The sequence below is a fragment of the Coniophora puteana genome, assembly GCF_000271625.1.
Source record: "Coniophora puteana RWD-64-598 SS2 unplaced genomic scaffold CONPUscaffold_18, whole genome shotgun sequence".
NCBI classification, from domain to species: Eukaryota; Fungi; Basidiomycota; class Agaricomycetes; order Boletales; family Coniophoraceae; genus Coniophora; species Coniophora puteana.
The window spans coordinates 233997-254795 of NW_006913070.1; the positions used below are offsets into that span (position 1 = coordinate 233997).

General features: G+C 54.6%; 8 protein-coding genes across 8 annotated transcripts; 4 read left to right on the top strand and 4 right to left on the bottom strand.

The window, feature by feature from the left end:
- Positions 1-2809: 2809 nt before the first annotated feature.
- Positions 2810-5409, bottom strand: CONPUDRAFT_132417 (ABC1-domain-containing protein; the record flags this gene model as incomplete). Its single annotated transcript, XM_007776693.1, has 9 exons — positions 5313-5409; positions 4741-5262; positions 4559-4673; positions 4225-4496; positions 3888-4157; positions 3612-3830; positions 3427-3534; positions 3001-3344; positions 2810-2909 (listed from the first exon to the last, which is right to left on the bottom strand). The coding sequence occupies exons 2-9, from the start codon at positions 5248-5250 to the stop codon at positions 2810-2812; spliced, it is 1938 nt and encodes a 645-aa protein (XP_007774883.1). The 5' UTR covers positions 5251-5262; positions 5313-5409.
- Positions 5410-5483: 74 nt separating this feature from the next.
- CONPUDRAFT_140266 (uncharacterized protein) lies at positions 5484-7089 on the top strand (the record flags this gene model as incomplete). The annotated part of the gene is made up of 5 exons (XM_007776694.1): positions 5484-5560; positions 5641-5710; positions 5768-5809; positions 5885-6808; positions 6872-7089. 5 exons carry the CDS (start codon positions 5484-5486, stop codon positions 6896-6898), a joined length of 1140 nt encoding a protein of 379 aa, XP_007774884.1. The 3' UTR covers positions 6899-7089.
- Positions 7090-7372: 283 nt separating this feature from the next.
- Positions 7373-8415, top strand: CONPUDRAFT_66675 (uncharacterized protein; the record flags this gene model as incomplete). The annotated part of the gene is made up of 3 exons (XM_007776605.1): positions 7373-7475; positions 7554-7631; positions 7724-8415. 3 exons carry the CDS (start codon positions 7373-7375, stop codon positions 8413-8415), a joined length of 873 nt encoding a protein of 290 aa, XP_007774795.1.
- Positions 8416-8774: 359 nt separating this feature from the next.
- Positions 8775-9958, top strand: CONPUDRAFT_159587 (RNA-binding domain-containing protein; the record flags this gene model as incomplete). Its single annotated transcript, XM_007776695.1, has 3 exons — positions 8775-9096; positions 9260-9589; positions 9657-9958. The coding sequence occupies 3 exons, from the start codon at positions 8775-8777 to the stop codon at positions 9956-9958; spliced, it is 954 nt and encodes a 317-aa protein (XP_007774885.1).
- Positions 9959-10594: 636 nt separating this feature from the next.
- Positions 10595-11407, top strand: CONPUDRAFT_140267 (uncharacterized protein). Its single transcript, XM_007776696.1, has 3 exons — positions 10595-10820; positions 10880-11050; positions 11107-11407. The coding sequence occupies exons 1-3, from the start codon at positions 10659-10661 to the stop codon at positions 11251-11253; spliced, it is 480 nt and encodes a 159-aa protein (XP_007774886.1). The 5' UTR covers positions 10595-10658; the 3' UTR covers positions 11254-11407.
- Positions 11408-11620: 213 nt separating this feature from the next.
- Positions 11621-13580, bottom strand: CONPUDRAFT_147450 (uncharacterized protein). The gene is made up of 3 exons (XM_007776697.1): positions 13248-13580; positions 12332-13198; positions 11621-12261 (listed from the first exon to the last, which is right to left on the bottom strand). Exons 2-3 carry the CDS (start codon positions 12488-12490, stop codon positions 11716-11718), a joined length of 705 nt encoding a protein of 234 aa, XP_007774887.1. The 5' UTR covers positions 12491-13198; positions 13248-13580; the 3' UTR covers positions 11621-11715.
- Positions 13581-13785: 205 nt separating this feature from the next.
- Positions 13786-16046, bottom strand: CONPUDRAFT_169763 (uncharacterized protein). Its single transcript, XM_007776698.1, has 9 exons — positions 15805-16046; positions 15467-15749; positions 15255-15403; positions 15158-15204; positions 14834-15059; positions 14767-14778; positions 14695-14718; positions 14170-14638; positions 13786-14110 (listed from the first exon to the last, which is right to left on the bottom strand). Exons 1-9 carry the CDS (start codon positions 15903-15905, stop codon positions 13946-13948), a joined length of 1476 nt encoding a protein of 491 aa, XP_007774888.1. The 5' UTR covers positions 15906-16046; the 3' UTR covers positions 13786-13945.
- A 1523-nt stretch (positions 16047-17569) lies between these two features.
- CONPUDRAFT_77645 (uncharacterized protein) lies at positions 17570-20537 on the bottom strand (the record flags this gene model as incomplete). Its single annotated transcript, XM_007776699.1, has 2 exons — positions 17570-19921; positions 19977-20537. 2 exons carry the CDS (start codon positions 20535-20537, stop codon positions 17570-17572), a joined length of 2913 nt encoding a protein of 970 aa, XP_007774889.1.
- Between the last annotated feature and the right edge of the window lie 262 nt (positions 20538-20799).

A 20799-nucleotide genomic window follows, 5' to 3' on the forward strand; every position in this document is an offset into this window, starting at 1 on the left:
CTCGCTGGTTAATCAAGTAAGTTGACCCGCCAGAACGTTCCGTCGTTTGTTATTCATGAACATACCGCCATAGCTCACTCTCAGCCGGGTATCACGGCCCCATGGGGCTGAAGGTTCGGGTAATGATCGACGCGCCACTAACATCCTGCATAGTCCGAACACCGTTTCAGAACCAATCAAGAAATGACATGATCCACTTGCTTCTGTATCACATGAATATACCACGTTCCAGCGTCTATGTCATTCAATTCTCCCTACTGTGTCATTTGTTCTATTTTTATCTGCGAAACATGTCAGCCGCAGGCCTGCGTTCAAGACGGAGCAACTTCAAAGAAGGCAGATATATATCCAGAAAAAGCCAAAAAGGCTCGTAGCTCAGCGGATTTGATTAATCTGTAATTGCTTCGTGGTGCATCTGAATGTCGTGCGTATAATGGTGACACTGATATTCCTTCAAAGCTAAACAACGGCCCATTGATTACTCTACATAGACTTTACTGGTGGAGATTTTGGAGTTCGGAACCCGCTTTGGAACCAGAAATCCGTCCGAACTCTACGGAGAGCAGCAGAGACCAGCATTATGGGTTACGGATTTCGAGGCACACCGGACTGTAGTCGCCCTTACGCCACACTGGTTGCGTATTAAATTTTGTCCCTGTCAAAGGGACTTCATCTGTCCACTGCGCATCCAAAACGCGGACAGCCCGCTCAGGGAACGTTCCAAACGCTCTGCACTTCTTAAGGGACCATATTTCAGGTTACTAGCCACTTTCAGTTAGTAGAAATCACAATCGCTTGGAGCCTTCTCTGTGCATGGGCCCAAGTATTCAGTGGATAAACTTTGTAAGCATGATTTATTGTCGTGCGCAGAGCACTACGTTCATTATCCCTAGCACCGTGGAAAGCGGATGAGCGTACGTACATTTGATTTCTGCAGAGGGCTTTTAGGACCACTTTAACTTCTGTGCCACTGCACAACAAGGCAAATTACTCCCAAAATTTTCATGTAAGGCGCACCTCTGACGATGACATAATGCCATAGCACCATACCTTTTCGACCATAGGCTCGCAGGAGCATGGAATGCTTTTTAACACACCCGGGCTGTCTACGATGGATGTCTTGAGGGCCTGATTCGGGATCAGACACGCCGAGCTCGCGGAGCAAATTATATCCACCTCCGACAAGCTCGCAACGTCCAGTTCGTATGCTTCGCTCAGGGACACCGGCTCGGACTTTGCTCACATTGCTACAACGTCTCGTTCTTGATCGTAACATCCGCTGCCCAGCGGCACGGTAACTCAGGGCAACGGCTTTCTTTAGCTTTGCTTCAGCTGGTTTTGGCCATTTAACTTTTTGCTTTCGTACTGAAACACGTCCACCATATACGACGTGTGCCTATTACATCATTGACCCTACCCGGAAAGGCGAGCTTAAGTACCCTTTCTTTTTGTATAACCACCTGTACCTAGATGTTATATCTACGGCGAGTTCGCTTCCGTTTTTGGTCGTTGTATCGACACAGCACACGAGCGTTGCACCATCAACCCTTCCGATGGTAATCTGACACACTGACCTTTTCCCCCGAACCGCACGGTTCGCGTCCCTGGTCCGGAGGAAACGGAGCGGGAGAACCGTCCCAAGGCCACTGGCACGAGTACGAAGTACAACAACTTCTTAGAGAGCTAGAGGACGATCGGATATATATGTAGTTCTCTTTTTGTAGCATTATCTTTTGCAATTTATACGATGTTCTTTTAAGAAAGAAAAGATTCTCGTGAACCGGGAAAGATGGAAGATTGATCCAACGTAGAGCAACAGCCTAAAAGCATCTCAGCTGTCCGTTGGTAGTCAAGTCTATCTGGCTATGAACGGATGTGTCAGACGAAGATGGGATTCCTTCGAGTAGTTAAGATGACCCCGGAAGAACCAGGCATGTTAGAGTCGGAAACTTCACTACGCTGCATACTTCGTTGTGTTTCCTGTCTCCTTGCGGCGTAGTCTGATGGCCCTCTGGAGGTTTACGGGGCCACAATGAGCCAGTGGACCTGGCGCTGAACCAAGCTCTTTTCAGAACGTGTATGCCTCATCCAGCACGCAATTATCTATCCTCCTCTTGGACTCCCTGCTATCGGTCAGTTGAACCGTATTATCAGTCGATATTGAAAGCAATCATATCCAATGACTAACTTCCATGCAGCTAAATTCATTTACCGACTGGTGGATTTCTGCGTTTCCCACCTGTTCTGTTGTTCTCGAGAGTGTTTCAAACTCTAATGAGGAGTCGATGGTGTCCGGCCGTTTACCCAGTCGAAGTTGAACGTCCCCTGGAAGTTTCTCTGTGCGCGTGATAGTGTGAGACACCAGGCCCAGGTTTTTGAGTTCTTCCGTTTCTTATGCACTGACGGCACCCTCTCTTGTAGTTCTAAAGCTGCTGAAAACGAATGTCCGGCTAGGATACATGATCGATCGACAGCACCATCATCTGCTCGGCCCCGATATCCAGCCGAGAGCACTGGTGACACGCTCATATTCATTCTAAACAAAGAAGGGGTGTAGGTTTGGGATGGTATCAAGAGCTGTCCACGATTGGATTGGAAGCGTCAAAGCAGCTGAAGCTCAAATCTGAGGGGCCCCGGAGCAAGGATCATCAGAAGATCGTATGTCACGAGCTAGACGGAGTCACAACCCCTGTTCAGCGGATTCGCAATATCAAAGGAATGTTGCATGCCAAGAAATGGCACTCGTGACGCATTGAGGGAGCGAGCAAAGATATGTGTCGTATTCTAGTGGATTAGTGTCTACATGCAATTAGTCAAACCTATATTTGTCTACAACACCGTCCCACAGCTTCTTCGTGTCCACGACTGCATCCAAGCGTGCAGCGAGTAAGAACGCACCACTCAGTTTCCTAATCCCGGACGGCCGCAACGAAGAGGGAATAATCAGCGCCCTGTTTTCTCTGACGCGGGCACAGTATCGTAAGAAAGACCCAAACTCACCGATTCAGACTATACGTCTCCCTCGGCGGCGGCGTCAGCCTATACTTGAGCATCACCGGAATCTGCTCCCTGATCTCCCTCGTGATCCTCGCCCACTCGCTCCCGGGGCCAAATGCGAACGGCTGGCGCGTCGACGCCTTAAACGGTGTCGCAAGGTGCACTATCGAGTTCACGTGCGCCTGCACCATCACCTCGTTTTCCTCGCCCGTGAGGTAGCCAAGCTGGAGAGACCAGTGTTTGCACGCTGCGACGTCGCCCGCGGCGGCGGCCTGCAGGAGGTGCAGCCAGTTGTCCATGAATGATTTGGAGTATTCGCGGGTGGCGCCGAAATCGACGAGGGAGATCTGCGGGGGGTGTTGTTATAAGGTCTGAGAGAAACCGCAACACGACAGTGGTGGGCGCGGGGATGGGGCGGGGCACACGTACCTGACGCGTCGCGGAATCATACAGGAAGTTCGTGAAATTCGGGTCCGTCTGCATCAGCCGGAACTCGAACAGCTCGCGCAGACACAGCTCGATAATCCGCTCAGCGATCTACGCACGAGACTCATCTTCAGTCAGCCCATTCCAGAGAGCGCGTGAATGAAAGAATAGAGAGGACGGGCACTGACCCCGTTGCGCTCCTCCTGCGTCAACCCCTTGACGAGCGCCTCCCCGACGCTGACGCCACGCACATGTTCCATGACGAGCACATTGTCCGTGCTGCCCTCCCACGCCCATGGGATCTTGAACCGCGCGTCCAGCCCGAGATACTCGGCCGAACCGTACCGGCGCAAGAACCCCGCCTCACGCTTGTAGTCGCACTCGTCCGCGAGCTCCTCTTTCATCACCTACCCTCGGCCCCTCGTCAGCCGACACACAAACCTAAGATTGGTTGTGTGACACACCTGCATCGTCCGGTCCAGAAACAGCCCCTTCGGGAGCAGCGCCCCGGCCGTGAGAATCATCTTGACGTACCCCAGGTCACTCGCGATCGAGTTCGCGATGTTCGGGAACTGGATCTTCACCGCCACGCGCTCCTCCTTGCCCGTGGGCGACGCGGCCGCGGCCAGCGTCGCGCGGTGCACCTGTCCGATGGACGCCGCTGCGAACGGGACACGGTCGAACGAGGTGAAATTGGACGACCAGGCGGGGCCGAGGGCCTTTGTGAGGACTTGCTAAGCCGTTTCAACGCGACGTGAGTTTTTCTCAACCAGCACAACGGTGGTGCGAGGGACAGCGCACCTCCATCTGCCAGTCCGGCATATAATGCGCGCTGTCCTGCACGCGCCTGAAGATCTTGTCGACCTCGGGCGGGAGGAGGTGCGTGTCCTGGATGCTCATGAACTGCCCGAGCTTGAGCGCCGCGCCGCGCATCTGCGAGAGCTTCGATACGAGGCGGCGGACGTTGGCCTCGGTGAGCATCAGGGAGCCTTGTTGCTGCGTGTCGGACGCGCCGGACGTGGAGCGGCGGAGGACCTCGGCGGCGGCGCCGTAGCTGAGTGAGGCTGCTAGGCCTGTAGATGTGTGCGGGAGAACAGTTAGCGGTGTGGGACGGGAAGGGGAAAGGGAGGCGTACCGCCGTAGTGGAAAAATCGACCTATTCGGGAGGAGGGAACTTTAGAGGATTGGAGGTTGCGGGTTTGGATGGGTTCGTCTGGGAGGAGGGAGGAGACTGCTGCATCTTGAGCTGCCTGCAGTATATGTCAGTACGAAGGCATGAACAGAGGTATCGGCGCAGAAAGCAAAAAGTGTACTCGCCTTGACCTCTTCATCCATTAATGGTGTTTGAGGCTCATACACAGCTGCATCCGGAGCGTCAGGCGAAGGAGCAGGCTCGGGAGGCACAGGAGGGCTGAACGGTAGCGAAAGCCCACTCTCTTGCTGCACTGGTGGTGGTGGCTGTCCGGTCTCCTGCGTTTTTGCCTTTCGCTCCTCCTTCATAGGTGGAGCGCAACTCTCTTCCATTGACTTCATGCCCTCACTACCCAACCCACGTCCATCAGCACCCTCGGAAACTGAGCTTTCCTCCCGCAAGTACAATCCATACAGCGGCGCGTCTGTCTTAATATTTGGCTTCGGCTCCGCACGAGTGCGCAGGTGCTCCGGGTATGACGCGTCGATGCCGCGCTTCCTCTTCCCCAGCTGTGCGGGCACCTGGCGCACGGCGTGTGTTTGCGCCTGGGCTGCGCGGATCTGGACGGCGCGTGCGGCGATGTCAGCGGCGGAGTGGAGGGCGCATAGCCAGTTGTAGGCTGCGCCTGGAGGCATGCAAGGTTCCGCCTGTCTGATTCAATAAGTCATAGGCATCGAGCGTAAGAGAAATTGCAGACCTTGGGCGACGTCAGAGGCTGAGGCAAAGTGCAACGATGTGCCCCGACGTTCCCGGACGGACCGAGATTTGAGCACAGCCACCGCAGCAGTTTCGCGTCTGTGGGTTTTGGTCTCGGCGTCTTTGGACTTGGTTTCTGACCAGGACCTGCTCATCGTTGCCGACGTCGAGCATGAACCAGTACAATGGCCTCGTTAATGGACCTCTGTATGGACGAAACCCCAACATATCTCGCTTCATCGTCCGCAGGTATGAGTTATTCGTCTTGGATGGGCAAGGTCTGATGTTAGGGCTTGTCGCGCTCGCGTCTGGCTGGGGTTCGCCACTAGCTCGGACGTGATCTCGGATTTGAGGATCAACGTGCACGACGAGGAGTCGGACAAGGTCGTGTGGTATAAAGTGAGTATCTCAGTCCTCACCACAGACACCGCGCCTCTCTGATGCGCCCCACGGCAGGAACGCTTCCTGAACGACACCGAGATCGTCGAGCATGTCGTGGTGCGTCCCGTTACCCTCCCTCCACCCCCACGCCTAGGCTAGACTTTCGCCTCCCATTGCACACCGTCCCAGTAGCATAACCACACCTCCAAAATCTGCTGGACGATCCACCGCCCCAAGCGCGGCTGGTACATCCGCCTCCGCGCGCCCTCCTTCCCGCCCGGCTTCTTCATCGCCCTCGCGCCCGTCCCGCGCAGCTCACCCGACTACATCGACGCAGCGCTCGCCTTCGCATGTCGTGTCAACGTCCGCCTCCCGCCCGCGCCTCCGTTCTCCCCTGCGTCCCCGTCCTCGCCGTCATCGTCGATGCGGCCACGACCGACGAGCGCGGACAGCACCCTGTCCGGGGACACCGTCGTGCACTCATACCCTCCCACGCCGCCTGCGGCTGCCGCGGCGCCGATCATTGTGACGCCACCGTCACCAGAGGCGGTCGCTGCGAAGCTGGACGATTCGCCTCCTGTCACGCGCAAGAGGAGGCCGAAGCCGAAGCCGGTGCCAACGACGGTGTCGCGGTTCGTGCTCGCCCCGCACGCGCCGTACGCATATCAGACGGCACCTCGCATGCCAGGAGGGATCAGTCTTGCGGCAGCGGTGCCTGAACAAAAGTCATCCTTCTTCTCGCGCGCGCTGTCGATGTTCTCAGGAGGGAGCGGATCGTCGACGCACGCGTCCTCGTCCTTCGCGCTGCGCATAGCGGGTGACCCACTGCCGTCGCCTATGTCGTCTGCCTCACCGCCCGCGGGATGCTCGTCCTCCAAGTTTCCCGAGGGGCCGTCGTCGTCATCACAGCTGCCCACCATCCTGACGACACCTCCAGCGCCCCCGCCTCCGCCCCCGCCGCTGCTCACGTTCCACGACCAGACGCCCGTATGGACCGTGCGCTCTGTGACGGGACTGCTCGAGATAAATAGAGCGGAGGAACGGGTGCTAGGTGTCGACACGAGCTTCTGGATAGCGGCGGCCTTGACGTATCTGGAGTTTTTGGAGGATAGAGATGTACGTCCTCAGTTTATTACCATCGTCCCTGAGAGGTTCGCTGACTCTGTACCTCTCTTGTAGAGCTACCTAGCAGCGCTCAGCGACTAGCTTTCTGCGTCACATCACGATGATATACCCCACCTATATCCCTCTCGCTCAATCTGGTTCTGGAATCTGTACGATACTTATCATATATCCCTGCCCTTTTTTCTCCTCGTGCTATGGGGTAATCTAATATGTTGAGATCTACTGCTTGTAAATATGGTGTTTCACTTGGACAATTGTGCTATGACCTGTCTCCCGTCTCCAAGTATTTCATGGTTGCCATGCAGTTGATACTGCTATATAGGGGCTATTAGACATTAGCGATTCTCGATCACGTGGCACGCGGGGTTTGAAAACTGACCACGGAACGTTCGAACCAAGCCAAGCCGTCAGCCACTCGTTGATCATTCTTCTCCTCCTCGTTCCAACTTCAACATGGTCAGTATTCGAGCTCTATGGTTGATTTACTGTACACTGCTGCGATAATCTGACGTGTCTCGGACGTAGGCCCTTGCACCCGTCGCGATGCGCAAGCTCATGCGCGAGCTCTCCCAGCTGAAGCAGAGCCCGCCGGAAGGAATACGCGTGGTCACGAGCGAGGATAATATGTTGGACGTGACTGGGATTATCGAGGGGCCTGGTAAGCGCGCTTTTGGTCTCCAGGTTATGTTGAGTGGGTGCTGACGGCGCGTTTGCGTGTTTGTTTGAATGGATGAAGAGGGCACACCGTATGCTGGCGGGTACTACAGAATCCGGTTCAAGTTTACCGAGGAGTTCCCAGCTGCGCCGCCGAAGTGTATGTATCGCCTTCCTCCTCTTCATTACCCCTGTGTCCACCGTCTTAATTCGTGTACGTCGCTCACGCCGTTCATTTTGATCATATTATAGGCTGGTTCGCAACCAAGATCTTCCACCCGAACGTCTCGGGCCAGGGCGAGATCTGCGTGAACACGCTCAAGAAGGACTGGAAGCCCTCGTTCGGCATCGCGCACATCCTCGTCACCGTCAAGTGCCTGCTCATCTACCCGAACCCCGAGTCCGCGCTCGACGAGGAGGCCGGCAAGCTCCTCCTCGAGGACTACGAGAGCTACTGCGCGCGCGCACGGCTCATCAACAGCGTGCACGCCACGCCGCGCACCCGTCCGCCGGAGTTTGACGACGGGAAGGGCGCCGATGGGGAGGAGGGACAGGCGGGGCCATCGAGGCCTCAACAATCAGCGGCTCCGGCGCCGCCCGCGACGCTCCCGCCTCACTCGATCACGCTCCCGCCACCACAGCTCTCCGCCGCATCGCCGCGGTACAAGTCGATGTCGCCCTCGCCCCTGCCGCCGCTCTCGCAGCCGCTGCAGAGCTCGCCCGCGAACACGATGTCCATGGCGGGCGGTGCCCCACCAGGCGGAGCTTCGAAGAACGAGAAGGATAGGAGAACGTCGCCGGCGCCGTTGGGCCCCGCGGACTCGAATATCGCGGCGGGATCGGGGGCGGGTGCTGCTGCTGCGTCTGGCAAGGCTATCAAGCGGACTGCTGTGGGTGGGATGACGAGTGCGGAGAAGCGCAAGAAGGCGCTGAAGCGGCTATGATCATGGTATCTGTTATGGTGGGTGGGTGGTCGTCATTTATGTAGTATAATGTGTGTCGTTGTGGTGTATGTGGGATCTATGGACTGGTGGTGTGTATGTAGTGTGTTATAGGTAGGTAGGTATGCTGTATTGCAACAGGCAAGTAGGTAGTCAACTTGTCATGACCGTATGACTTTTCTTTGCTTTTATTCATCGCTTTGTGACAGTTTGTGACCTTGTTTTATGCGTGTGACTTTTGACGCGTACACGCGACACGGGCGTTTTAAAACCTCGGACTTGGCCTGTCTTTATTTTCTTCCCGCTTACTCCGACGTCAGCCTCTTCCTCTTCTCCACTTTCCACTCTCCTGCTCCTTGAAAATGTTCGCCCGTGCATGTCTCCGTCAGTTCAACGTGGCCTTCACGTCCGCATCCCGCGCCGCTATCACAAGCCGTGCCACCACAGCTGCAATTGCTCTCCCAGCATTCCACCGGCAATGGACGGCGCCGTTCTCGTCCTCGAGTGTCGCGCGCTGGCCTGAGGAGGAGTCCTATGAGAGAGAGGAGAGGACGGAGAGGAGGCCTCGGCAGAAGAGCCCGCCGTCGGACACGTTGTTTTTGGGCAACTTGCCCTTCTCGGTCAGCGACGAGGAGCTCAAGATTGCGTTCTCGCAGATTGCGCCTGTCAAGGACGTGCGTGCCGGTGCGTCTTTTTTTCAGTACTTTCCTCGTTTTGCTTCGTTGCTCAAAAAAAAATTCTGCGTTCTTCCCCGAACACCGCTATACCTGTCCTGTGGCTTCTCCTTCCTCGTCGTACACACGACCCACGAACTACCGTGATCCTATCCGTGCATGTCTCCCTCCAGCTATAACGAGAGACGGCATGCACAAGGGCTACGCGCACGTCGAGTTCCACAGCGTTGCGGACGCGAAGCGCGTGTACGAGTCCGACCAGGAAGACCCGATCTTCATCGTCGGGCGCGACATTGTTGTCGACTACAGCGCCCCGCGCTCGCCCGGCGGCGGTGACAGGGGCGGTGGCAGGGGCGACGGCGACAGCAGGGGCGCGCGCCGGGTAGACAGGGGTGGCAAGCCGAACCGTACCCTTTATTTCTGGGGCTTCAATGGCACGACGGAGGACGAGGTGCGCACGGCGTTAAAGGAGTATGATGGCGATATTGTCACTGTGCGGTTCTGTACGTTGTCTCTCCATTTCCACTCAAGGAAGAGGCAAAGGCTAATCGAAAACTTCTACGCGTACAGTGCTCGACCGGGAAACAGGCAAGCCGTTCGGCAACGGGTTCATCGACTTCCAAGACGTCGAGACCGCGAGCAAAGTCAAGGAGGCCATGAGCGGCGTCGAGTCCGCGCACAATGGCGAGACGATGAACCTGTCGTTCTCCCGCATGTCTGGCTCGCCGTCCACGAATATGCGCCGCCCGAACCTCGAGCGGGTTAGGGGGGAGGCCACGCACCGCGACAGGCAGGACCGCGGCAGGCAGGACCGCGAGTGGCAGGGCGGGCGGCAGAGGCGGTCTGAGCCTCGGGAAAGCGAAGAGCGCTGAGAATGCGGCAAGGGGGCGAGGGGGGCCGCGGGTTATGTGTATATCTGAATATGAATGCTGAGTCTTGGTGCTTACGACTATCTTAGAGACAGGTTACGTGTTGCGAGGAACCTTGACAAAATATTAATACTTCACTTCTCCTCAGACTGGTTGAGTATCTCAGTGTTCTCGGCCGCTTGCGGCCGTTATGGGTGACCACGCATGGCGCGTCAATTCGGCACGCTAAGAGGGCATGAAAACTAAGTCACGACGCCTTCCTTCTGCTTCCTTGTCATGCCGAGTCCCTGCCTTCGGCGATTTGTCGGGCAGGGCCGTATTTCTGAGGCTGCGTCTGGCTGCGTTTGTTTGGCAACAGCTTCGGAAGCAAACACCGACAACGCGTTCTCGAACGGTCGACAGGCGTCAACAGGTGCCAGCGCGGTGCGAACCTGCAATGCACCAGGTACATTTTGCAGTTTGTCAGCGGGATGATCAGGGGTGATCATCCGTCAACCGACACCGACGGCGATTTCATCCCGTATCAGAGGTTTTTACAGCTGAACGCGGCGTTCCTGAGCGTGCTCAACGACGATGAGGACCAGCGAGCAGCTATATAAGCACGCATGTCTGGAACTGGGTCTGACCTCCATTCCCTTTCGTCTTCGTCTCTTCTACAAACGCTTCCTTCTCCTCGGAACATCCTCCCGTGATCCTCTCAAGTATGCAATTCACCGTTGGTGCCCTCTTCACCCTTGCTGTTGCCGGCGCTGCCCTTGCTGCCCCCGCTGAGCACGTGGACGCGAAGCGTCAATCTGGCTTCTGCCCCGAAGCCTCGCGCTTCGGCAACTTCAACCTTACCCCTACCCAGGTCAAGTCTGGCGATGTAAGCGCTCCTCATGTCATGCCAGTGGTAGTCTAATCCTGACGTATCACCTCGACAAGACCATCACCGGCACCCTCAACCTGACCTGCGCCCAGCAGTACAACATCGTGCCCAAGTACATCGACTACTACATCGAAGTCCCCCAGAACAACAACGGCTACGAGCCGAACATCCTCCTGGCTCACCACGAGCCCGCTGCCGGTGCCATCATCGACTCGTTCACCACTCAGGTACGCATCTGTTGGTCGCGGTTCAGATCCGGCATATGTGCTAACCCAAGGCTCAGGTCCCCTATGCCGGGTACTTCAACGCGAGCTATGATGTTGCGGTCCAGCTGACGTACGCTGTCGACGGCTCGCAGGAGGGCACGTCGTACTACGTGACTGGCGGTGTCTACGCCCCTATCAGCATTACTCCCACCGTTACAAACTAATGCTCGAGAGTTACGGAGGCTTGATGATGGTGATTGCATATCACACTACCTTTTACTTTTTTCCGCGGACTCTGGGACTTTGATGGACTCGTATACATACATACTGCACTTTCTACCTCAGTATCGACTAATGATAAGAGATATTCTGGTTTGATGACACGGTATCCTGCTCTTGAGGTATCTAACCTTCCTTCAAACGACAAACTGGGAAGCACTACATAAAGTGGATTCCAAGGTGGATTCTGCTGTTTCCAAAAACCCTAAAAGTCTATCTTGGGGAAATAAACTCTGTTCTTGCCTGAGCAACGATGACGTCCGAGGATTAACTTTCCAGAGTTGAGGTATACTTAGTGCGTACCGATACTATGGAAGTTGTCACGTTATTTATCAATATATACGACAAACCCACGTCAACGTCTATTCTATCGCCAAGTCACAAAGTACAACTTCGTGTAGACAGCTCTATATAATCCCAGGCACCAACCAATACCTGACTCTGCTCGCCCACGCCTCCCACTCCCTCCCAAAATGCCGACGCAAATACTCGTCCTCCAGCGGTAACCGCTGGAGCATAAACTTCCACGACACAAGTATGATTGACGAGCACACCAGCATGATCGCGTACCGCAGCGGCGCGAACGCAGCAGCGCTCCGGAGCCACGAGCCCGGCGCTCCGTGGACGACCGCGATGCCCGTGCATATCATGAGCACGAACGTGTAGCTCGGGTGGCGCACGACCGCGTACGGCCCCGACGTGATCAGGTGGTGGTCGCGGTACAGCGTGAGCTGGAAGGTGAAGTATTGCCCCAGGGTGCGGTAGCACCAGCAGCGACCGATGCCGCCGAGCGTGGCGAGGGCCGCGCCGGTGAGGAATGTGCCCGATAGCTCGGTGGAGCACCTGCTGGGGTCGTATCCGAGAAAATCGAGCACCCTCGACGACGTGGACGAGGGGTATTTCAGCGCGACGGTGATAGCGGCCTCTGCGAGGGTAGGTATCACTGCAACGACCTGTTCTCAGACAGCATGCTTCAAGTCGGCTCAGATGCTTCGAGGCAGAGATCCAGAGCAAGAAACGTACAGCGAGTGTCTGCCCCATGAACCTCCCCATCACCATGTCGCCCGTCGTTCTCTTGACCTGCTCTAACGCCTCTTTTGGCGGATTCGGGTTCGGGTTGCTCGCCGAGATACCATTGCCCAGGGCCGACGAAACGAACAGACCTAGCTTGAGCCACGACATTTTCTGCGCCTGCGGATGCTCAGAGTGGCTTGCTTGAGGGCGCTGTGCCCAAAGTTGTGGCGGTCTGTTAGTAAGGATGCCCTGGCCACATTCCCTCAGTTCCCCCAGTTAGCCATAAGCGATACACTTCCCGAGGACAAATTAGTGATGCGTTGTCTTTTGCTGGAAAAACGGATGACGAGGGCTAACAATAGAGCGGTATACAGATAGAGGCTTTGGGTTGCCGTCCTAGCAGGGCGCCGCGGAGTAATCCGAGGACGCGGACACGGACATGGTGGTTTAAAGGCTGTAAGTGAAAATTCAATAGGACTTCCATGTGTATGGAACGCGAAAAGGGCCATGAGAGAAACAGCGGAGCGGTTAATACGGATCAGGTTTCCCAAAGGGTCTTTCGCGATTTTCAAGCTGTAAGCCCTTTGGCACTAGTATCGTGTCCTGTCTTGTGCCAGCGAGTGCATTGAACAGTTACCGGAAAAACTGTTCAGCTCACCTTGACCTCAGTGAGAGCCTTAGGTAGAGAGCGTGCTATGTTTTGACCTTCGCACTACAGCAGCCGAACAATGCTCAAGGCACCAGTCCGCAGCCACCGCCGCTTCACCATCAGAGCGGTACCGGGATAGACAATGGACTTCCACTGGCAGGTCACGCTCCGGAACTTTCAGACGCTACGATCCCGAAAATCTTCAGGGGCTCAAATCGGGATCGCTGCTGTACAAGTTAGGACGCTATTTTGGACCGAGATGCAGGAACAACACACAAGGTCGACCGTGAATAGTGAGCTCATGATCATGTTCCGAGCAGGCGCACGTATTGGGGCAGACTCGGCGGCACGTTCTGGTTTCCCCGCAAGGCTTGTCCAAGCGACAAATAGCAAACGCATCTTTGATGTGGCGGGGGCCGAGCACCTCTTGAGCCTTCGACACGATTGGGGGACGCGGCATCCTGTTTTCGAGCGAGTGCGAACGGGTCACACGATAGGGAGCAATGCTGCTACGGCGTACCCAAATCGCGAATGCAAGGTCGTCAGTGATTATCCGGTTGACAAAAAGATAAACCTCTTTTGTCTTCTTGCTATGAAGAACCCTTGAAGGTGGGTGTGCAGGTGGAACAGCGCGGGTTGAGCGAGGGAAAGAGCTGCCCCCCTCCGCGGCCCGGGATATTCCGGGATGGGTCCGGTCCTTGCCGAGCATCTATTCTCCTGAGCGAGAACGACTCTATCCGCATCATGTCCCGGGACAAACGGTACAGTAATGTCAGTGTCTTCGCTGCCGATCAAGAGTGTGGGTATGTGGAGTGACAATGAGAGTATGCTAGTGGGGAAGCTATTCTTATCGCACAGCGAAGGGCGCCAGATATAAGGAAAGCTTTTGTAGATATACTTAGTCACAGCTCGAGCTAGCCGAAACCTATTAAAGACGAGAAGAGCTACAGTATATGTATCCACACATTTCATGATCACTGAGTATAGTTATAGTCAGGCGGTGGGCCTACGCGAACCAGACTCATCTTCCTCGCCGTTGTAACGGCTCGGCGAGCCTGCTCGGCGAAACCACTCTGCTTTCGTTGCGCTTGCCCTTGAGAGCCGCTGGGTCCACTATCCGCACGCCGATTTGGTGCAAGCTGCAAGGGCTCGCATGAGTATGTTATGCCAAGAAAGTATCAGCACGATATGCACTCACTGGAAGGAGAGGCGCGTCAGCGGCACTTTGGTCGTCCGCGCCTGCTAGATCATCACGCCGTCCACCATACTGCGAGCCTCCAGCGGTTGCCACCTCGCTGGTAGCGACATACGTCGGCGCAGAGTACATGTTCTGCTGTCCTCCCGACCATGGGGGCGATGCTGGCCCCGAGTGCGTCTGTGCAAAGCTTGGCCGTGGCTCAGAGTGAGAGTTCGACTCGTTCGCGTTGTACGATAGAGAGGGGATGTCGCTGTAGTGTCCTGACGTAATCGCAGCACTGTGAGGTTCATAGGGGTCATATGGAAATATTTTGTGAGGCGCAGGCATGAGGTCAAAGGGCTTCGCGGCATTCCGGTAGGCGTCAACTTCCTCTTTGCGCCAGCGCCGGAAGAAGTATGCGCCGGAGAGTAGGCCAACGAGGGTGGTGAAGGCGAGAATGGCGAGTCCGGCTGCGATGCCGGGGGTAAGACTGGACAGGGACGTGTGATGAGTTGTCCTGCAGTAATTGTTCGAGGTATTGCTCACCTTGTCTTGCACAGACCGAACTCCCTGAGAAGGTGTTGAGCACTCCGGGTGAGTGGATATTGGAAGACTCACCCTGAAGACGTACTAAAAGATAGGTCAGCATGTTCTCCGACGAGACTTGGAGTCTCAGAACACTCACCTCGCAGTCTTAACCTCCGCATAGTCGATACTCAGCTCCATAGGGTCCATGTTTGTAACCACTAGTTGATGATTTCCGCTACCGAGGTTGCTCTCATGATAGATTACCATCTGATACTGAGGCAGAGGTTTCGTAGCATTGAAGTGCTGAATCGAGCCTCCGTCCAGCTGGACAGAGTACTGTCCATTGCTGGGTCCAACCGTACCGTAGAGGTCTATCACGTCCCCTGATACGAAGACTCAGCTGAAGCTGTCTTAGCTCTGAAGAAACTAAAGGTTACCCTACACTAAGGATGAGCGAGAGGACGAGTATAAATATGATGACCTACAGTAAATGTCAGGGTGACCTGATCGTTGGTCTCAGTCGTGGTGCTAAGTCGATTCAGGGATAGGCTCTTGGGCTCAATGCCAAGGGAACTCACTGTCCGGAACCCTGGCTGAAGAATGCAGCATTTGAAGGCTCAGCATCACCGTTCCATGATCCCGAGTACACAAATGCTGAATCCGTGTCCTGGATAACGGACGTAAGCCACGAGCCACTGTCGTCCCCAACCGTGGTCTCGAATTTAATCTTCATTCACCACCACCGTAGGTCAGGTTCCGAGCGCATCTTACATTCAAATCCAGCACGCACCATGTCGAAGTCTAACCATGACCCAGTACTGACGTTTCCCGTGTTCGTGATCACGATCGTGTGCTGCCCCTGTGAAAGCCCCGAATTCGAGTAGAGTAGCTGCTGCCACTGACTCATCGGCGAGTACCCGTTGACGGTGGTAGCCCCCGTGCCATCTATTTCGACGGTGAAAGTCCCATGGTTGACCCGCTTCGAGCCGTACACCCACACGCTAGTCCCCGTGAACGTGAGCTGCGCAGTAGCATTGTCCGTAGGAGTGCTTGTGAACGTGCCATCCCAGTAGCTGTGGCACACGCGTTAGAAGGAAAAGACGCAGAGAAGGGGGATAGTACGCGTACTAGCCCGCCGCGTCATCCTGCGTTGATATTGTTGGGATCCACCCGCTATCGAACGTGATCATGGGGACGCGGTCGTCGAAGAAGGTGGTGAGTTTTGGCATCTCGAGACTACTACGCGTAGGAAGTTTATGGAGCGGAATGAGGCGATGAAAGGAGGTTGAGGAGAACTGGATAAAGGTCGAGGAAAAGGCAAGGCGTGTCTCGGAAGGTTTTCAAGTGTCAAGTCTAGGCCTCATTGTCAACGCCATGGGGGGTCCGCTTAGCGAAGGGTTAGCAATCGTCGCATGGCCACCTCGACCCTGCTGAGACTTGATAGAGCTTGATCTCGAAATTCAGCATGCGAAGTAATGAATCAGAGGAAGGGGGCAGGTGTCGAGAGAATCAACAGACGCTATCTCACGCTTGATGTCGATAAGCGCCTAACAGGACCTGTTCCGAGTCGGAGATGAACTAGACGCCGACAGTGACGCCGACAATCTCGGAAGCCTGTCAACGCGTTACAACATCAAAACACACCAGGGATCAGTGCATAAGTTCAGCATTGCTGGAGACTGGCACTGGGGCAGTTTCGATAAAGCGCACCTCCAGGGTGCTGAGGTATAGCATGAGTTCCTGCAAACGCTCGAACCCTACCAGGAAGCTGCAACATCACTATTATTCGGATTGGCAACAGATTTCACGTTCACTCAACGCGCCGACGATAAATGGATTTTACAATGTTGACTTATCAACTTTACAACGTTAACGTACATAATGCGCGGAATTTGAAGCGAAACACTGTATCATACAAGCTAACATGCTATCTGAAACGCAAAGTGCAGAACGAAGTGACTCCAACAATCTACTGGCCGCACTTGCATTCGCCAGGCTTGCAGTCGCAACTATAAAGAACAACACACTTAAACTGCACGCATTTGCACAGCAGATATCTGGACGTACGTTTCTCCACAGTTGCACTTGGGGTTACCGCAATGCATGTCGACGGGGGTTTGGATGGTCTACATCGTCAAAAGTTAAATCATAAAGAACAAAGTCGGTATGTGGTAGAGGCTCACAGCGTGCATTATGGTTTGGTCGTAGGGCAACAAAGTTAACTGGTGACGGAGGGGATGGAAGAGTCTTACTCGAGGGGGCAACCCTTATAAATCGTTGAGTGTTTGCGGTCGTTTGTGAAATGCCCCACTCCTGCGCTCGGGTAGGGGCTTGACATTGACGTTTGGCAAGGTGACCTCTGGTGACCTGGATGAGGAAGCAAAAAGGGTGGATATCTGTAAGCGTGGCGCATTTAGGAGGTGGCCAAGCGCGATTCGGAGAGGCAATTTTGCCAGCCATAGGCAATTTTGCGAGTAAAGAATAGCAAATCACTGAGGTACGCAAGGTCCCATGAGCAATTCAAGGGGCAGTGTGGTCTTCCATCGTCAGCCGAAGTGTTCTTGTGCGTCATGAATCAGGTCATGTTTCACGAGCACCCCTGTCACGGAGACTCGTGGGAGTCGGAGGCGGATCGGATTGAACCGGCGTTCTCGGACTAACGTGTCTGTCTTCTCCAGACTCGGATGCAATGCCACTCCCAACTCGCCATGGGGCGAATATCCGCGACAGAGACTACGGAAATGGGTACAAAGGATCTTTATAACATATTAACCGGGAGATAACGTCTGTGTGAGTCGACTGAAAGTGCTTTCGCTAAACCATTCTATTCCGTCGGACCTGTACCATTAACGGTGTACATACTCAAAAACTATGGCGTCTTCTAGCCTGTTGCCTACTCGAAGTATCTGATATCGGTGCTCAGGTTTGGGACTCGTATGGTAACCCGCTTTCCATCGCGTAGATGTAATATAGTCACTTTGTCTCCTGCGACGATCAGCTGTAATCCCTTTTCTTCAAGTTCAAGCGGCCTGTATTGCACAGGGAGCCAACAAATCTTGTGATAGCGCTGTTGGAGCCATCCATCGTTGCACAAGCAAAGATCTGACCAGGAGAAACTGTCATAGTATACATCCGGATTCTTGCCTTCTTCAACCTCGTATGTCTGTCCCGCACCTCCCGCTTCTGAGGGACTGGCCGTCGTCATGTTCAATGCGTACTCCGTTGATCTGTCCCGAAGGTGAATTCTCTTGAAGCTCGGGCTATACGCCAGCCTCCTGATTGAACCAAGGTTTGGAATGAGCGAAATCGTGAGAATGTTCGACGTCCCCAGCTCCCATCGAAGATGTCGGATGAATCTGCAGTTTCCGTCGGCGCTCAGGAAGTCGACAGCGTCTATGGTAACGGAAACAATCCTGCAGTCCGATTCACGAGAGCCGCGAGATCCTTCAGTACCGGACGTCTCTGGGGCGACGATGGTTGAACCTTCGTTCTTCACGCCACCGTCTTTCAGCGAGAATACGAAAATTCTCCAGATCAACGCCGATTCCTGTGCTGCAAGCGCCACAAGTTTATCGTCCGATGAAAATTTGATAGTCGAGGTCGACACGTGCAGCTTCATCGAGATTGGCGCATGTCCTATTGGATGCCCTGAGCTGACGCTCCAAACCTCAATCTGGCGTTTGTAACCGGTCGCCGTCGCGAAGTAGGTAGAGTGTGGGGAAAATGCACAACAGGCAGTAGACGCCGAGTAGGGATTGGAAGTGGTACCAGGCGTCTCTGGTGTAATCTCGCGGAGGATAGAATATGCTGTGGTGGCGTCTTCGAAACGGTAAACGAGGTACCGTTCTGTCGCTGTCGTTGACTTGTAAGCCTTTAAGTCGGCATTTCCCGAAATGCACACCAGCTGGTAGTCGGCAGGGACCTCGGAGGTAGAGAGCTGGGACTTTCCGTCGGGTTGCAGGATAATCTGAGCGAGGTCAACGATCCAAAATTGCCTAGATTTCCGTGCGATGCCAAAGCACTCCCCAATGGAAGACCGCCAAGCAGATCGTTTTTGGTCGTGAACTGTAGCGATGTGATCTCCCTGTTTGATAGCGACCAGTTGGTCGGAGAATTCGATGGCATGCGGGTATATTGGTGACGTTGACGGCGGTACCACTTTCAGGAAGTTCTCATCGCTGCTAGCGGAGGCAAAGGGCTTCTTAGGACTGCGGAGAAGATCTCTCAGCCGTCTTCTATGACTACCCGGTGGTCCCATCAAGGATTTCGACCTTGTCCCAGAGGGTGATGCGGCGGCGAGTGTATCCTGCAGCGACATCACCCTGGTCATTAGGGATAACTTCCAGCTGCGCTTGTTTGAGGACGGAGCCGCTGCGACAGTGAGAATGTCATCGGTGTGACTGAAGATGGCCCACGATGACTCTTGCTCGCCCTGCCATAGGAGATGTCCGTCCGAAGGATCAAAAAGGAAGAAGGCACTAGGATTGATCGATGATTTGAGCACGGATGAGCTTGCTTGGACAAGCATGCAGTCGTCCCTGGATGAGAAGTCCACGGCTACTTCCAGAGGCGTCTCTACGGTACGAAGAGGCAAGGAACAGTGAGCGAGTGGCTCAAGAGTACTGACACAATAGATACGAGCGACGATGCCCTTTCCGGCTGCAGCCCTGGAGACGGAGAACAACACGATTCTGGTTCTGTCGTGTGAAATGGCTACGGGTCCAAAGAATTCTTCGTTCGGTGGCGCGGATATAGGTACCACAGGTGGCTGATGTAGTCTCCATAGATAACAGTTTTGATTGTCGCGGTATGCAAGAAAAGGGCCACCGTTGACGATCCCGCTCCCTCGTATACCTTCCAAGCGCTGTGATGTGATGAGTGTTCCTGTCGCAGTATCCCATAACTTGATCTCGGAAGAATCTGAATTTCTGGAAAGTGTCGCAACTTGCGAGCCGTCTGGAGAAGGTGCGAGTTCGAAGTCCTCTGTTTTCATATCTATGACACGGATAACAGGATCCCACTGGGCGTCCAGACCTTCTTCAATTCTATTCCAGCTAAGTTCCTCAAGCATATGGCGATATGTAAAACGTAGTAGCGACGTCGTGGGGCAGCATGGGAGGGCAGAGTTGTAGACCTCAAGAGGTGATACACTGATAGGGTCATAGAAGCACATGATGAATCTCCAAGCGTCATAAAGTAGAGCTAGAGCGTCGGTTTTGCGCGGAAATGAGCCATCTGTCCAGTTCTATAGAGAGTATGACGTCAGCTTCACGGCCATATGAGTAAAGCCGCAACCTTACCTTGACAGTTTCTCGAGCGGCTCTGAATAATCCAGTTGCAGTATGTAGCTTGCCAAGGATCGCGTACATTTCTATGGCGTAGAGAAGCCGCTTCTCGAGAAAATCGAGAAGGCAAGAGTGGAGTTCATCATCTCGTCTAGCGTGCTGAAGATGGTACAGCCAATGGTGGGAGGCATATTTAAGGGCGCGGGGGATGGCATCACGCTTCTGAGAAAAGTCATAAAGGGACGGGGCATCATGGCGTCCGCATATGTCACGTTTGAGCAATGTCGCCATTGTGCGAAAACAGCGGACGGCCAAGGGGGCGTGGATAGCAGAAGTGTTGACGTAGCCGGAAGCCCGTACGCGATTCTGAACAAACTCGCGGAATGAGGTTTGTGCGATTTGGACAGGTTCAGGCGAGCTAGAGGAAGGGATAGAGATCAGCCCCGAGAATGCTATAAGGCGCGAGTGAATGTCGATTCCGAGAAGAAGGCGTAAATCTGGTAGTGACAAAGGCTCGGTGATGTTGATAATGAAGGAAATGTATCGCAATCCATCCTCACGGACAGAGTCGTCCATGTTGTCAATGATGCCAGCATACAAGTTTTCAACGTTGCCCCACGTATACTGGACTTCGCCCCGCAGCGTGCCGCACAGCAGCGGCAGGCGCTCATGGGGGTGCTCTTGATCGATGAGTTGGACCACGGTTGCTGCGAAGATGAAACGCCCATCAGCACGCTGAGATAGCAACGCATAATCGCTCTCTGAGGGCCATGGCAAAGGACAGAAATCGGAGAGGTCGTGGGAGTTATATATCCGCTCGAATGCGTTGCTCAAGTAC

Bases quoted from the DNA above. Each gene is read 5' to 3' on its own strand.
- CONPUDRAFT_140267 (XM_007776696.1), top strand. From the start codon at position 10,659: ATGCAATTCACCGTTGGTGCCCTCTTCACCCTTGCTGTTGCCGGCGCT. The intron at 10,821-10,879 runs GTAAGCGCTCCT...CACCTCGACAAG, and splicing joins CCCAGGTCAAGTCTGGCGAT to ACCATCACCGGCACCCTCAA. The intron at 11,051-11,106 runs GTACGCATCTGT...CCCAAGGCTCAG, and splicing joins TCGACTCGTTCACCACTCAG to GTCCCCTATGCCGGGTACTT.
- CONPUDRAFT_147450 (XM_007776697.1), bottom strand. From the start codon at position 12,490: ATGTCGTGGCTCAAGCTAGGTCTGTTCGTTTCGTCGGCCCTGGGCAAT. The intron at 12,262-12,331 runs GTACGTTTCTTG...GTCTGAGAACAG, and splicing joins TCATGGGGCAGACACTCGCT to GTCGTTGCAGTGATACCTAC.
- CONPUDRAFT_169763 (XM_007776698.1), bottom strand. From the start codon at position 15,905: ATGCCAAAACTCACCACCTTCTTCGACGACCGCGTCCCCATGATCACG. The intron at 15,060-15,157 runs GTCATCATATTT...TCTTCGTATCAG, and splicing joins CACCCTGACATTTACTGTAG to GGGACGTGATAGACCTCTAC. The intron at 14,639-14,694 runs GTGAGCAATACC...GTCCCTGTCCAG, and splicing joins TTCGGTCTGTGCAAGACAAG to TCTTACCCCCGGCATCGCAG.